At 40.2% G+C, this 16,398-nt stretch overlaps 2 protein-coding genes across 2 annotated transcripts in view; both read right to left on the minus strand.

Annotated features, from left to right (window-relative positions):
* LOC148999223 (F-box protein CPR1-like) lies at window positions 1-3,495 on the minus strand. The gene is made up of 2 exons (XM_089141366.1): window positions 2,528-3,495; window positions 1-286 (listed from the first exon to the last, which is right to left on the minus strand). Exons 1-2 carry the CDS (start codon window positions 3,493-3,495, stop codon window positions 1-3), a joined length of 1,254 nt encoding a protein of 417 aa, XP_088997492.1.
* Window positions 3,496-9,008: 5,513 nt separating this feature from the next.
* Window positions 9,009-16,398, minus strand: part of LOC148999224 (uncharacterized) — a 36,227-nt gene continuing 28,837 nt past the window's right edge. Inside the window, exon 6 of the mRNA XM_089141367.1 lies at window positions 9,009-9,272. Coding sequence (XP_088997493.1) covers window positions 9,009-9,272 — 264 coding nt within the window. The remainder of the gene's footprint in view (window positions 9,273-16,398) is intronic.

Below are 16,398 nucleotides of genomic sequence, written 5' to 3' on the forward strand. Positions count from 1 at the left end.
TTAGGTATTAGTCTCCTTCTCTTGGGTTGCCTCGTCCTGGACTCCATTTTTGGCCACATCCTGGAATCCTTTGCTGACCTCATCTGCTTCATCTTCTTCCTTTCCAGCAACCTCCAACTCAAGGATAGCCTTTGGAGGAAACCAACTTGGTATCTCCATTCCCAAGATGGTCGGGTCGCAACAAGTGGCATACTTTGAAGTTCTAAGATCCGGGTCTGCGATCAGTTTCTTCCTACTTAGGTCAAACAAGTCAGCCTTCCCACCCTCCTTCTCGTGTCTCTCTAATCTAAAAGAGACATTACATCGAAGAGGTAAGCTTACAAGAGCCTCGCAAGTTAGATCTTTAAAAATATAACAAGCATGGTAAATCTTTGTGATATGAAAAATAAAGTTGCAATGTGATAAAATAAAGCAAATCAATCAATGGTTATTAAAGAGAGAAATCTTGAGTAATTTAGATTCTATTAGGTCAAGGTCTTTAACTGTAGCATGCAAAAGAGCGATGCATAAACACACTCTTGTATAGATAGGCATGATCTAGAATGTGGGACCCCAAGAATAGGAGAACTACCTCATGAACTTTGAGCAAGACTTTGGAATGCATCACTAGTCCTAGTATTTCCTAGGCTTCAAACTCACTTTTTGGACTTCTAGTAAGGTATTGAGTGTATACTCATCCAATATCCAAACCCCTGCTTGAAAGGGTCATAATCACATTGGTTCACATTCCTTTTCTTCATCTTGTTTGGTTATGAATCCAAAAAAGATTAAAAAAAGAAAAACAAAATTACAGGTTATCTCCTCACTCACCATTTCCTAAGTCAATTTTTTACCCTTTGCAATTCTTTGATTTTCTATTGCATGCACATGCATGCTCATCAAAATATAAATGTACTCCAACAACAGATATATACCACAATAATTCTTGAAAACAAAGATTTCATATCAACATGTTTAACCTATATCATCACAACAAAGAAGTGCAATATAACCATGTCAAAACAAAATCATCAAACCTTAGCTTCCAGAAGATAGGTGCAAATCAACTCATCAAGAATGCTAATCCAAATACCCTAATTTCTTTTCACACTCGGTGGGATATAAACATTTTGAACAAATTCTTGTTAGTATATATGAACCAATCACAAATAATTCCTCTGGCAGTGCTTGTAATGATAATCTAGCTAAAGATCCTCACTGGTTAACAAAAAGGGGTCCATCTGTTACTCCATTCCCAAATTTCAAAATCTCTCATAAAACTACCATTGCAAGCAGCAACATTCATTAACATTGAAGATGAGCAAATAAAGAATGAGGGGAAACAAATTAAAAAAATTCCGCAAAGGCTAAAGAGTATTTGAAAACCAAGGAAAACAAGACAATTTCCAAAAGCCCTTTTAGCAGTCTGATTAAAGGAATGATCTCAAGTACTTCGAACTGACAAATAAATAATAAGACAATTTCACATCACACTTAGTATTGTGAGAAATGAAAATATATTAAGCTCAAACTATTTTTCCTGTCTTCAGCTACTCCTTCTGTAAACAGTTCCAAATTTCGTTTGATCCCATCAGGACTTTAGATTGTTGACATAAAAAAATAATATAATTCATATAATTTTTTAGATGGAACTATAATTGATAAGTGCAAGAGTGTAAACACAAAACTAACGACAAAAAATAAATGTAAACATGATACAGCAGCTTGAAGTGTAAATCTGCTCATATTAAATTGCCTCAGTTTCTTCCTTTTTCATTTCCTTTTAGTATCAAGTGAACTGAGACTTCCAATGCATATTGGGTACCAATATTGAGGCCTAAAGACAAAAAAAAAAAAAAAAAAAAAAAAAAAAAAAAAAAAAAAAAAACAAAACAAAACAAAAAACAAAAAACGAAAAAAAGATAAACCAAAACAGATCTGTTGATGGAAAGTATTTTTGACTTTTGAAAAATTTTAGGCGCGCGAAGATATATCAATTAACAGATAAAACGGAAAGGTTAGGGGTATGTTTGTAATCTGAAAATTTGTGGGTTAGTAATAGCAGTAATTGTTTACAAACAAGTTCTTAGAAGTGCAGTTTCTTGATGGTAACATGTAGTCTAACGAGGAAAACAAGACAAATTTCCAGAAGGCCCTTTAGCAATCTGACTGATTAACTCTTATCTAAATAACTTAAGTTCCTATTATTCCTATCCGACTAACTCAAGTGTGATTCACGTACATGGATAGATCTCATCAAGTGATTACAATTAACAGGTAAGGTAAATTAAAATCTGCTCAGCCGGATTACCTCTTTTTCTTCCTTTCTTTTTTCTCATATTCTTCCGCATCAAGTGATAAAAGATTCTCAATGCAAACTGCCACTATGCCTATGCAGTAACAGTCGCCACGATCCCAAAGATGGCTTGCCCTTCCTTTATGAGGATCATAAAGCACCAGATCTTTCGGAAAGTCCATCTCAGATAAAGTTGCCATGACTAAAGCTTCACCCTTCTTTGAATAGCATACAGGTATGACTTTAGAATACCCTAACACCGATGGTTCTTGGATCGAGAAGTGTTTCTCCCAGGAGTCCCTCACCCCATAGTCCTTCATCACCCAAAAGTCAATGCGGACCTTGGAGTGGTTACAGAGCATACAGAGTTGAAGTGTTTCCCCTAGAGCCCCGATGGTCATGCAAAATTCATCTTTTCCAAGATGAGGCAGAGGCACCTCCCTAAGCTTGTCATCTTTAATGTCAATAGCAACAATCACATTATCCCGTGACACCCAATGAAAAGCAGAATTTGTAAAAACCCCAACAATGTCTTGGGTGTCAAATACGGGAATGTCCTCGATTCTTCTCTCTGAATCGCTACGAAGAGAATACACCATAACGTGGAAGGGGTTGTAGTCATCAGTAGGTGAATTATCAGTTTCACTTTCAACATTTGCCAAAAAAACCCTTATGACCTTGTAATCGTCGGTGGTAGGGTCATAACCAAATCCGTATCCAACGTGGACACACTGCGAGCAATACTCAGCATCAATCTCCACAAGAGGCAACTCTGTGTGTGTTCTTGTAGATGGATTAAAAAGGAACGCGGGTCTCAGGCTCTGAAATCCATCGTCGTCCAGAAGCATATATATTAAGCCATTACAAGAAGCCACATCATAGACTGCGTTAGGTAGCTGAAAACCAAATTCTACTCCTACCGCCGCTTCTCCTCCTTGTTCACAATCATCTAGGTCTACTGAAGTGACTTGCATGGCATGTTGTTCATTATGTTGGTTTATAGAGACAATGCTTAGGTTGTTACTTGCAATGGACCGGTTGAGATGCATCTTAATAAAATCCGGATGGTCTATTAGATCACACCAAGATTCGCATACGCACCTAAACCTCAGAAGAGACTTTACCGGAAGCCTTGAAAGGATGTCCACGATGATGTCCTCTGTGAGATTGATGGTTACCGTTGCATCTTCTCCTCTTTTCTTCTTATCAAGCTCCGTCATTGCTGGTATTGTTTTCTTCCTTCAGAGTTCAGAGAGTAAGAAATGAAACGAATCAAAACACAACCAACAATAACCTTCTAACATTTGCTTATTAGACTAGTCTCCCACTTCTCCATGACTCACTGACACTCCGTAGAAATCACCTAAATGCTGACCTATCAATTCATTTAAATAAAAATAATTAAAATAAGTGAAACATACAAGATGTGAAGGCCATAAAATGAACTATATATAATTTTAATGTTAATTTTTTTTTGTAAACGGCTCTTGATTGACATGATCCATAGAAATCACCTAAGTGCTGACCTATCAATTCATTTAAATAGAAATAATTAAAAGAAGTAAAACTCACAAGATGTGCAGGCCATAAAATGAACAAATGCATGTCTTTAGATGGTGGGTGAAGGCCACACAGTAGATGAAACAATACTTTTTTCAAAGTCAAAAGAATTACAAATCTTGATTAAATAGGTTACTTAAGCTTCTTGAAACTTCTATTTCCCACAATCAAATTCTGGGAAAAAAACAAAGAAGAAGAAAATGTTTACTTACCCAATCATTAAAGGAATTATAATGCACAATATATATATATATATATATCAGTTAAAAAAAAATTCATGTCTCTTGTCTCTCTTTTTTAATATATATTTATTGTTTTTTTACTTCCATTGCTGTAAAAACAATAAATGTGTTCTTTAAAAAAAAAAAAAATCTTGATAAAAAAACTGTGCGAAAATTTTCTTTTCATGTAGGATAGAGGTGGTTAATTCCAGGGAAGAAATCAGCTAGACAGTTTTTTCTCCTTTCTGCTTTACATGTTTTGAAGCATAACCCAGAAAAAAGAATAAAAAAAAAAAAAAAAAAAAAATCAAAAGTGCTGTTATGAATTAGTTAAATTGAAGGATATTATATATTGAGATAATGAGAATTGTTGAAAATATCCCACGTCTATATTTCACTTGAATGATCATATCTTTAAAATTACTTTGACAGGTGCAATTTTAAATTTAGAGACTTCTTTAATCCTCCAATCTACTCAAACCTAATTTTGATAATGTATTTTAGATCGTGCCGTAGGTAACTAACTATTGGGTACGTCAAGTGCATAGCTAAGACTTTTTTCTTTTCTCACCATCATTTTTTAATTTCAAATAGAAAAATACATAATATCATGTAGATAGTGTCGAGATACTTTTTCATTCTTTTTTTTTTTTTTTTTTGGTAATAAAAAGTACTTTATTGATTGAAAAGAAAACCTCGAGGAATCTTATACATAAGGGAATCAAAGAGTAGGATCCAAGTTAATAGGGGGGGGGTGGAGAATGTTGATATACAAACCAATCCTGGGTATAATGCTGCAGAATTGGCAAACTTGTCTGTGGCAAAATTCACCTCTTGGGGTACATGAGAGAAGATGCATGTAGTGAGAGATTTAGCTAACTTAAGAATATCATTGATTAAGTGTGAGATTTTCCAGCTGCGTTGGGATGTTGGGTTAAGAATAGAGAGCACTAGTGTTTGCTTATCGCTTTCCACATGGACATGCGAGAGCTGATAATCCCTTGCAAGGGAGAGGCCTCGCCGAATGGCTTGTGCTTTTGAAATAAGAGACTCTTGATAACCTGTTCCTTGTTCAAAAGCAAAGGCCACTTGATGGTTAGGGTCTCATGCTATCCCACCAATTCTTGATCAATGTGATTCAAGGAAAGAGGATTTGTCCACATTGAGTTTGATTTGTCCTTGCATCGGGGGTTCCCATCGTATGAGCCTTTGTACTTCTTGAAATGGTTTTTGAGAGAAGGGTGGGGAGAATTCGATGAGAGTTTATTGTAGCCTCTGTAGTGCATCCTATGACTTTGGGATTTGAGGCGAGTGGGTGACAAAGTTATAGTAGGCCCAGAGAGTCCATAATGCTATTAGGGTTTGGATGGCTTGTTGGTTGTGTGGGGATGATGGGGTAGATTTGGAGACAAGGGCCTGAAGATGAGGACTGAAGGGTTGAGATGGGTCCCCTTGGTGAATTTGTAGGGTATGCCATAAATGAAGGGTAAAAGGACAAGATGTAAATAGGTGTTGGGCGGAAGCATTGGGGTGACCACAAGTGATGCACTAGATGGGTAATTGACACCCTCGCGATAGTATAAGATCTGTTGTAGGTAGTTTACCATGGATAACTTTCCATAAGAAAAAAAGGATTTGAGGTGGGAGAGGGAGATGCCACAACTATAGCCAGTTGAAAGTGGATGATGAGGTAGAGATATTAGGGGAGTTGATGCCAGTCGATATGCCGAACTAACAATGAACTTACTTGTCGAATGAAGCTTCCATATGAGATGATCTGCTGTTGGAGTCGGTGGAAGGGGAATACTGAGAATCTTTGTCTCCACTTCAGGAGGCCACCAATCAAGCACATTTTCCCGAACCCATGATGTTGTCTTAGAATTAATGAAATCGAAAACCTTGAGAGGCAAGTAAGTTGTCAGATGGCATCCCAAGTCTTGTGGGTGGTTAGGGACCCAACTAAGGTTCCAAGGGCTCACTAGATGTCCATCCCCTATTTGAAGAAAGAAGCCCTAACATAAGTGATCCCTTGCTTTAATCAAAGACTTCCATTCCCATGAGGCCACTGGGGAAGATGGAGCTTCTAAAGAGGTATAATGCTTGAAATACTTATGTTTCATCAATTCACCCCATAAGGAGTCCCTTGGATTGAGGAGTTCCCATGCCTTCAAAGCCAGAAGAGCGAGGTTAAAAGTGACAGTTTTTTTAGGTTGAGTCCGCCATCTCTAGTAGAGCTACAAATTAAATCCAAGAAAATTGTGTAGATATGCCTTTGATTTCCATTGGACCAAAGAAATCTCATGAAAGCTTGTTGAGTGTGTTTGTAATTGACATCGATAATTGAAAGCATGACATGAAATGAGTGGGCATTGCAGCAAGAGTGAATTGAATGAGTTCCTTTTTCCCTATGTAGGATAGGAATTTGGCCCGCCAATGTTAAAGCCAGTTATTTACTCTAGTGATGATGAGGGTGTCACAATGCTTCTTTGAGCTTACCATGGATTAGGGGGATCCCGAGATAAATCTCAAGTTCCGTGGTGGGTGTGATGTGGAAATGAGTTGAGAGAGTGCACTTCAGCCCCGATGAGGTAATTGGACTATAATGGGCCCGGGTTTTTCAACTGCCTGAAGTGAGAGCAATATTATGCAATAATTTGATGGAAAGTTTTGGCTTTAGTGTTAGTTGCTTGATCAAATAGGATCAAATCATCAGCAAAGGCTAGATGTGAAATGCGTTCTCCTCCTCGTGAGAGTTGGATGCCTTGGGTTTTTTCTATTTGTAGGGCTAGTTCAAGGTGAGAGGTCAAGACTTCCACACGAAGCACAAATAAGTAAGATGAAAGTGGATCACCGTGGCGTAGGCCACGTGTCGGGGTGAAGGATGGCTGAGCTGACCCATTAACTAGTGCTGATAAGTAGGTAGTAGTAATGCACTTCATAGTCCAAGCAATCCACCTTGGAGAAAATCCATAGCTACCAAGAGCTGACTCGACAAAACTCCATTCTATGCGGTCATAGGCTTTGCTCATGTCTAACTTAATTGCCGTGAGTTATTTTTTTCCTTTTCCTGTGAAAGTGTATTTAATGCATCAATTCATGAGCAATAAGGATATTATCTTGAATGTGTCTACCTTTGACAAAGTCGTTCTGCTAAAATGAGATAAGATGTGGCATCATTTGTTTCAATCTATTCACTAGAATTTTGGAAATGATTTTGTATGTCGTATTGCATAGACTGATCGGATGGTATTCACCCACGGAAGTTGGGCCATCAACTTTTGGTACCATGGCTAAAAAAATATGGTTCACATCAGGATGAAAATGAGTATTAGAGAAGACATAATGCTAATTTCAGTAGATACTTTTTCATTCTCATTCACATCCAAATTAGGTAAGTTTGTACCTTAAGGACTATAAATACATGGTGTAGAAGATACCCCTATAGTATCAATCTATGTAATCCTTGCTTTTTATTTATTGGTACAAAAGACACAAGTAAGGTAAGCTGGATTGGGTTTTTTACGAAGGCATCAAGGGACATAATATCACGATACATGAGCTTTCTTTATATTGCATTTCTTATTGTACACCAAAGATAAAACTCATTATTACCGTTTTGATAACCTTATCAAAGTGTGAATTTTATTTACATTTTTAATGGTTAGATGACTTGATGAAAAGCTTTTTCCCAACTCAATAAGGTTGATTACATGAATCCATGCCTTCCAATTAGCTCTAGAAAGTTTAGTTTTGCAAGTTGGGAAAACTAACTAGTATCTGAGATAAATGGAATGATGCCTCATGAAACTAGGTAAAATGAATTCAGCAAAACTAGGTAATCTGCTGTGCTTCCTTCTCTTATTATCTAGAAGTCAAATTTGAAGAAACATTAAGTAGATACTGAAATTTTATTTTATTAACAATGAAGGATGTCTAAATAAATAAATAATAAATGACGAGAAAGAAATGAAGAGAATTCAGCGGAGACTAACGAATATAGTGAAACAAGGAAAACAAGACAATTTCTCAAAGCCCGTTTGATTAAAGGATAAATAAATAAAAATCATCCCAAAGAAAAATTATGGATGCAAAAAGCAAGGCTCACTGCGTAACTCTTATCCCAGTAACTTAAATAATCACATGGGATGATCTCAAGGAATTAGAATTAACAACTAATAATAAGCCACTTCCACATCACCCAAATGCATTAGTATTATGAGAAAAATGAAAATATATTAAGCTCAGACTATTTTCAGGTCTTCAAGCTACATTCGCTTTAACAGTCAAAATCTTGATTGATAGCATTACGACTTCAGATGGTTGAAAGAAATGAATAATAGTTCACAGAATTTTCAAGATGAAACTATAATTGATAAGTGCAAAGACTGCAAACACAAATACTAACAACAACAAAATTAAAAACATGATACAGCAGCTTGAACTGTAATTCTACTGTAAAATTACCTCTGTTGTTTGCTTCTTCTTCTTCTTCTTCTTTTTTTTTTTTCGTTTCGTCAGCTTCATTTTTAATATTAAGTGAAAGAAGACTCCAAAGTGTATTCTTTGCCAAAAAAACTAAGAAATATCTACGAAGGGTATTTTTGGGGAAAAAACCAAAAAATAGAATGGTAATATGGTTCGGTTGGGACATTTTTTTTTTTTGAAAGAAGCATTCAAACAACTTGATCCATAATAATATTATATGCTGCTTGCATTGCCAGCTTGGTCATCCATTGTTGCACTTCATGATTCAAGAATGCAATAATCTCCCTAGTTTTCTTTGTTTTGGAATGTATAAATCCACTTTCCCTTCGTTACACCAAACTTTGTTTTAAGCACGTGCTTGAGTAGCATGATGTACCCCATATATGACTACTAACCAGCAACATTCTGTCTCCTGTTTTTGGAGATTTGAAAATCCTGCACACATTGAGATTGAATTATTCTGAGAACTAATTCCCAGCAAAGCTATCGTTTATAACTGACCTGATCTTCCAAGGTGGCTCCTTATGGTACAGCTGAATTAATCTGGTTACTTCAAAGTTATATCGTTCAACAATCAAATTTGACAGTCCAAGATTTTGAACCCAGCATTGAGCTCTTTTGAGGGCGACTGCCTCTGCTTCTAGAGCTGTTTTCTCTCCACATCCTAATTGATAAAAATATATCAGCAATCTCCCATGATGGTCTCCGCCCAGTCCTCCATAACGTTCTAACTAAAGATTATCCAACAAGGTGGTAAGATTAAGCTAGATCAAACACACAATCCGATCCAATCCTAGTCATAATTTAATGTCAGAATATTTTGACCTTTACTTGTGCTCCAGATTAGAAAGTGTTAATAATATAAATGGTCATTCCACATACTCTGGTCTAACCCGATGAGTGAACGGTCCGACCAGTTACTCTATATAGTATGGTTCGACCAGGTTACCTATGGTAGGGTCGGCCACTTACCAAAGAAAGCCCGATCAGAGTAAACTTCTATCATCTATCAACTTCTTAGAGGGATAGATCAAGTAAAGAACTCTTCACAGAGTTACTTTCCTTGGAGAACTTATCTTAGAGTTATATTCCGAATCTAACTCTACCATCTTACGCTATATAAACATCTCAAGTAAAACTAAGAGGGTAAGCATTCATATTCTGTGTGATCAATTACTTGAATTCTCTATTGAGTAGTTGAGATCATATCATTGGTACTGACTTGCTCGTCGAAGACGTACCTCGACCCCCCAAGGTCGAGCACGTATTTTGCAGGTTCGTGATAGGGAAGGACGATCAGGATTTCGTATCAACAATTGGTGCCGTCTGTGGGAATTGCATCAAAAAGTCATGGTGCGAGCAAGATCAAAGATCGTGAGCGACAAGGAGATCGGAGAGGAGGTCGCTAAGGGAGATCCTCCACCAGAAACTTCGGAGAATCCCGAGCAAAGAAAGGAGAATCCCGGTCAAACGGAGGAGAATCCCGAACAAGCGGAGCAATTTAGCCCAGGCGCAATAGTAAATCAGGTTGGTGAACTCCAGAAGCAACAATCTAAGCTTCGAAAGGAGATTTCATCCCGGAACGAGCTGGTCAGGATGACCATGCGTCATATAATTGCCCCGACAGCAGGCCCTCAAGAAAATCAGAAAATACTTGAGGGAAGCAAGAATGATCTCCTAATCATTCCCGACCAAACACCTCGACCATCTCTCAAGGAGATCAGCAAAAGCTGAAAGAGAAGGTGGGCGAAAAGCCCCGAACATCAGAAGAAGCAATTCCAAATAAAGACCCTCCGAGCGATGAGTGTAACGACCGAGGTAGGAGTGCTGGACTGACCAAAGATCGAAAAGACAAAAGGAGCGATCCCGGCCCGAGTAAACGTGAAGAGCACATGAGCAAACAGATCAAAGAATTAGATGAGAAATTGAAGAAATTGAAGGAGTCGAACAAAGACGAGCTATATGCTATCCTAAAGGAGGATCCTTTTATCCGAGCCATCTCCGACGCAGAGATGCCAAAAGGCTTTAAGTGCCCTACCTTCACCTTATTCGATATATTGCGATGCCCAAAGCATCATATCACTCGCTACAAATCGACACTATCCATTTATAAACACAGCGAGACGGCTATGTGTCAGAGTTTCCCTGCCTCTTTGACCGGTGCTGCCCTAGATTGGTTCCTGGCACTGCCAAACGGTTCAATAAAAGTATTTATCAACTAGGTCAAGTGTTCTTTTTACGCTTTCAAGGCGGAATGGGAACAAAAAAGAAAGAAGATACCTTGTTTTCTATAAAACAAGGTCGAACGGAGTCCATACGGAATTTTCTTCAATGATTCAACAATCTTACCATGCAAATTGAAAGCTTAGACGAAAAAATTGCTTTCCATGCGTTGTACTAGGGACTTACCCATGAAGGATTGCTTGAGCGACTACTCCTGGATATGCCAAAAACATATGCAGAACTATCTGAAAGATGCCATAAACAGGCGGAGATATCGGAAACCCTACAATCTTGAAAGAGAGAGCCAAGGGTTGAAAGAAGAAACAATCGAGAAAGAGCACCTCCGACCAGGATGTTAGGGATAAGTTCGACCAAGAATGGCCGAGCAGAACCCCAGAAAAATCAAGAGGTCGACAATCTTCCACTCAATGCAAGAATGTCGGACATCTTGATGCAAGTCAAAGATCAGGGACTTCTCAAGTGGCCGAGTAAAATCTGAGCACCACCTAGAAATCGTCATAAAAGAAAGTACTGTGAATATCATACAGATCACGGTCATTGAACGAATGATTGCAGAAACCTAAAGACGAAGATTGAAAATTTAATCTCACGAGGACACTTGAAGAAATACGTCTAGCATAAACAAGAAGGCCGACCACAAGACAAGTCCGTCGGGAAAAGAGGGAGATTGGAGAATAAGGGGGAGAGAAGAAGTCTGGCCAAACGCCGACCTGAGGCGGATGAGGCGGATGAGAATCAAAGAAAAAGAAGTCCAATATACACTGTAGTTGGAGGCCCGACAGAAGAATCAACCCAACAGACAAAGAGAAAGGCACGATATATTGGAAATAGTGAAACCAGTAAATATATATCGTCAGAGCCAGTTCTTTTTCCTCTAAAGATCTACAAGACATTACAATCCCTCATGATGATGCTCTGGTAATCAAAGTTATCCTGGCCGGAACTGAAGTTCATAGAGTTCTAGTAGATACTGGATCCTCGGCAAATATATTATCATTGGAGGCTTTCAGAAAAATGAAGTTAAGGGAGGATATGCTTGTTCCATGTAAAACCCAACTTTATGGTTTCGCAGGTTCGTCCACCCGAGCAAAAGGTACTATTCGATTAAACCTGCGGATTGGAGAAAGTCCACGAGATAGGGTCGTACAATCTAATTTTATGGTTGTACGAGACTTATCAACATACAATGCTATTCTAGGACGACCAACTCTCTGTGTGCTCGAAGCAGTGGTCTCCTCGTTACACATGAAGATAAAATTCCCGACCACTGAGGGAATTGGAGAATGTACGGCCGACCAAAAAACTAGCCGAAAAAGTTACAACAATTACATGCGAAAGAAGATAAGGACGAACTCAACAATGACTATTGAAGTCAGGGATGATCGCGATGAAGAAACTTTGCAAAGGGCTGAACCTGTGGAAAAGCTAGAAAAAATATACTTCAATCCTGACCAGAAGGAGCAGGGCACCATGATCGGGTCCGAACAAGAGGCAGATTTCAAATCAAGACTCACCGAATTTCTAAATAAAAATTCTGACGTATTCGCTTGGTCGGCTGAAGATATGCCAGGGATCGACAGGAATGTTGCTAAACATAAACTCTGTATCGATCCTCAGGCCATTCGGGTGGTTCAAAAAAGAAAGAATTTCGCTATTGAGAAGCATGAAGCCATTTGAACCGAGGTGAAAAAACTAAGACAATCGGGCTTTATAAAGCGAACCGATTACCCAACATGGTTGGCTAATGTGGTGATGGTCAAAAAACCAAACGGGAAGTGGCGGATGTGTATTGATTACACAGATCTTAACAAAGCCTGTCCAAAGGATCACTATCCACTCCCAAGGATCGATCTTCTCATAGATGCAACGGCTGGGCACAAAATGGTCAGTTTTATGGATGCTTATTCAGGATACAATCAGATCCTTATGCATCTTGAGGATGAAAAACACACAACATTCATGACTGATAGGGACAGCTATTACTATAAAGTAATGCCTTTCAGTCTAAAAAATGCGGGAGCAACATACCAAAGAGCGGTAAATAAAATCTTCACAAATCAAATTGGCTGGAACATGGAGGTATATGTAGATGACATGCTGGTGAAAAGCATCTCAGAGAAAGATCATCTGACTAACCTAGCAGAAGTTTTCAAGGTACTTCGAAAATATAAGATGAAACTTAACCCTGAAAAGTGCGCTTTCGGAGTGTCCTCTGGAAAGTTCCTCGGATTCATGGTGTCTCAAAGAGGAATCGAAGCCAACTCGGAGAAGATAAAAGCAATCTTGGACATGAAACCACCAAGAAACATCAGAGAAGTTCAATGTCTGACTGGTCGGGTGGCAGCGTTGAATAGATTTATCTCCAGATCAGGAGAGAAATGCCTGCCAATCTTATAAAGTTTTAAAGCAGGTAGTGAATCAAAAAGGCAACATCTGGAATGATGAGTGTCAGGGAGCATGTGAAGAATTAAAAGAAAAATTATCCTGACCACCTTTGCTCGTAATGCCGACCAACAAAAAGGAACTACAGTTATACTTGGCCGCATCATCGGTTGCGGTTAGCGCCGTTCTCGTGCAAGAAGAAGGTAATATTCAACAACCTGTCTATTATATAAGTCATGTTTTAAATGATGCAGAAACTCGCTATCCAGAAGTGGACAAGCAAGCGTTGGCACTTGGTAGTAGTGGCCGAAAGCTCCGTCCATATTTCCAATCTCATCCCATTACAATGTGATGCATCCAAAATCTGCTCAGCCCTTGGATCTCCACGTGATGTCCTGCAAAACGAAAGCGTCAGATGTGGCCCGACCGCTGGGGTCGGGAGTCCACCTCCGAAGGCTAAGTCAATTGATGAACTTAATCACAAACGGCTCTGCTAGAAGCACAGAGCTAATGAATGAAGAAACGGGAAAGGTGATCTAGATAGCAGGACGCTGATAGTTTAGGTCTATCAGTATGTATCTGAACCTGAGTCTCAGATAGTATTCTCCTTGATCGATTGATCCGTCCCTCACCTTGTATGGTAGTGAGGTTTATATAGAGTGTACCTTCGAATCTCCTTCGTTGGATGCACTCGAGCCTTCTTCGGGTAGTCGCTGGATCTCATTAGTAAGATCCGTTGAACGATAGACTTCTACTAGTTTGGGCTAGTAGAGGACTCCTGAGATAACTGTTAGGTTATGTGATAGTTATCCCTTTGATGATGATTATCCGCAGCCGTCAGTTTGAGTCTGCTGTCATCAGGGTGATTACCCTAATCCATAAGTAAGATTAGGGCACGCTTGCGAGCCGAATAATCTATCTTCTTCGGCAAGCCATCTTTCGGATCCGGTTCGCTGCGGGAGCGAGTCGGTTTTCTCCGTCTCGACCGAGGTCGAGGGTCGGACCAGGTATGAACCCGGCCTGATCATAAACTCTCCATATCACGAGCCCCCCAGACCAAGCGTTCGGTCGATCCCGAGGGCTTGGTTTTTAACTGGGTTCGTCGTCAGGTGATGATCTCTGCGTGCTTCATTAAATGTCATATCACATTTAATGCGGTGGTCACTTTTCCTCGAGCGTTGTGAGTGTAAGGCCACATGTCTTTGTTGCAGTTGATCTGTCGTGGCTCACGTCATCCAAGCGACGGTTTCCGAACGCCTATTTCGGATTCGTGAGTTCAAACTTTCAAAACGTCTTTGAATCTTGATCGTCAATTTTGCATCAATCTCGATCGTTCAGATTCCCGAACACTCGTGCGGGAGTTTTAAAAGCGATTCGTTGTCTTCGTAGGTTTCATTCTTCACATGCGGAATTTGAACCTTTGTCGTCAGCTTCGCGCCTTCCTGCTCTCAAGCTTCCGTCTCACTTGAATCGGTAAGTTTCTTTGGTCTTTTCTTTTTGTAGTTTACTGAAACGAGTAATGGCGGACGATAGGGCTTCTTTAGTACCCCATGTTGGTGATAGCAGTGATGCTTTTGCTTCTCCTGCCCCCGAATAGTCGGATAGTGATAACAAAACCCTAACCGTCCTCTGGCAGGAGTTCGCTGAAGTTTCTCAAAAAGGTTTTGAAAGAAAAACCGAAACTTCCCCTGTCCTTGTCGAGTCTGGATCTTCCAAGATCGTTGATTCCTCTAGGCAACCTCAAACCTCCGGGTCCAATAGTGGGCCCGGCTCTGCTTCCCTCCATTTATAATGGAGAAACTCTTCTTTCCGCTGTCCAAGATTTTGACCTTCCTTCCTCATATCGGGTTAGGGCTCCCCACCCCGATGAGAGGGTTGATTCATCCTTTCCGGGTGAATTTTCTCTCCGTACATAGATACACTTGGAAAGCGGGGTTCGCTTTCCCTTTTTTAATCCTTTATTTTCGGCAGTTTTGAATCACTGGAACATTTGTCCCGGAATGCTCCTTCCCAATAGCTGGCGTCTCATCGTCGGCTTCTTGGGTTTGTGTTTTGAGCTTGGCACCACGCCATCTCTTTCTCTTTTTGTACATTTTCATGTTCTTTCTATCTCCCATCCTCCCGGATGGGTTTTTCTCTCCAAGCGCAATAGGGCTGAACTTGATTGGAGGGGCAGCATCCTTGCCAAAGGAACTTGCCCTTCTAACCACAAAAGATGGCGCGAACGATATTTTTTTTGTCGAGCGCCTCCATCAAATCTTAACTTCCCGACCACCTGGAGGAGGTTTACTTCTTCGTCCGAAAGTAACCGGGGCCTTCCCTTATCCAAAGAAGACGAGGCGGCCATCAGGAAGATCAAATCCATTCCGTGGTATCAAGAGATACATGGATATGAAATGGAGTATAACTCCATCCTACAAGATCTTGGGGCTTGGCTCATTGTGAGCTTCTAACCATCATCCTTTGATTTGCTGAAGTGAAATGTCTTGAATTCGATTCTTGTCCTTCTTCTTTGCGGTGCCTCCCCAGAACGAACCCCGAAAGCCTGCGGGTAAAGGCCGCTAAAGCCGTTGTGACAGCCGAGCAACGATCGCCCAGGGTCTTGACTGCAGATCAAGAGGCTTCTCTTCCCTCTCCCGACCCCTCTTACAGGGGTATCAGGAATATCAGGCCTATAGCTGATGCTTCGGGTAAAGGGAAGAAACCAATGGTGGAGAGGGCCACCGTCTCCTCCTCCGTCCGAACCAAGAGGAGGCATGACACAATTGATGCTCCCTCCAACAAAAAATCCAAAGCTTCGACGGATGGTGAGGAAGTCTTCCTCCCCCGGTGGACCCCGAAGATGACCGACGGGTCACTCGGGATCCTGAGAAAGCTGCGAGTGGAGCTCTCTCGGTCTTGCTCCCTCGATCGCCGGGAGTTTGAAGCCCTGGATGACACCTCCCTTGTGAGTCAATCTACAAGGTAACGGTCTTCTTGCTTATTTATGTTTTCATAATTTCTTATGACTTCTTCTCGATGTCTTCCATCTTCCCCGGGAATGCCGTGTTGAGCTTTTATCAACACATGGAAGCATTGAGCCGTGTTGGTCGCACCAGCTCCTTGCTGCAAACTTGTGAAGAGAAATTGGCCAAGGCCAATTTCGAAATAGACCAGCTGACTGCAGCTACCGTAGAGCTGCAGAAAAGCATGAGGAAGAAGTGACCTCCCTCAAGGAAGCCCTTGAAGCTT

The sequence above is a fragment of the Hakea prostrata genome, unplaced genomic scaffold, assembly GCF_041222555.1.
Source record: "Hakea prostrata isolate BN-2017 unplaced genomic scaffold, UWA_Hpros_2 contig_22, whole genome shotgun sequence".
Lineage (NCBI taxonomy): Eukaryota > Viridiplantae > Streptophyta > Magnoliopsida > Proteales > Proteaceae > Hakea > Hakea prostrata.

Excerpts from the sequence above, each read along its gene's own strand:
- LOC148999223 (XM_089141366.1), bottom strand. The coding sequence starts at position 3,495 with ATGACGGAGCTTGATAAGAAGAAAAGAGGAGAAGATGCAACGGTAACC. Across the intron at positions 287-2,527 it reads CAAGAACCATCGGTGTTAGG|ATTAGAGAGACACGAGAAGG; the intron begins GTATTCTAAAGT and ends TGTCTCTTTTAG.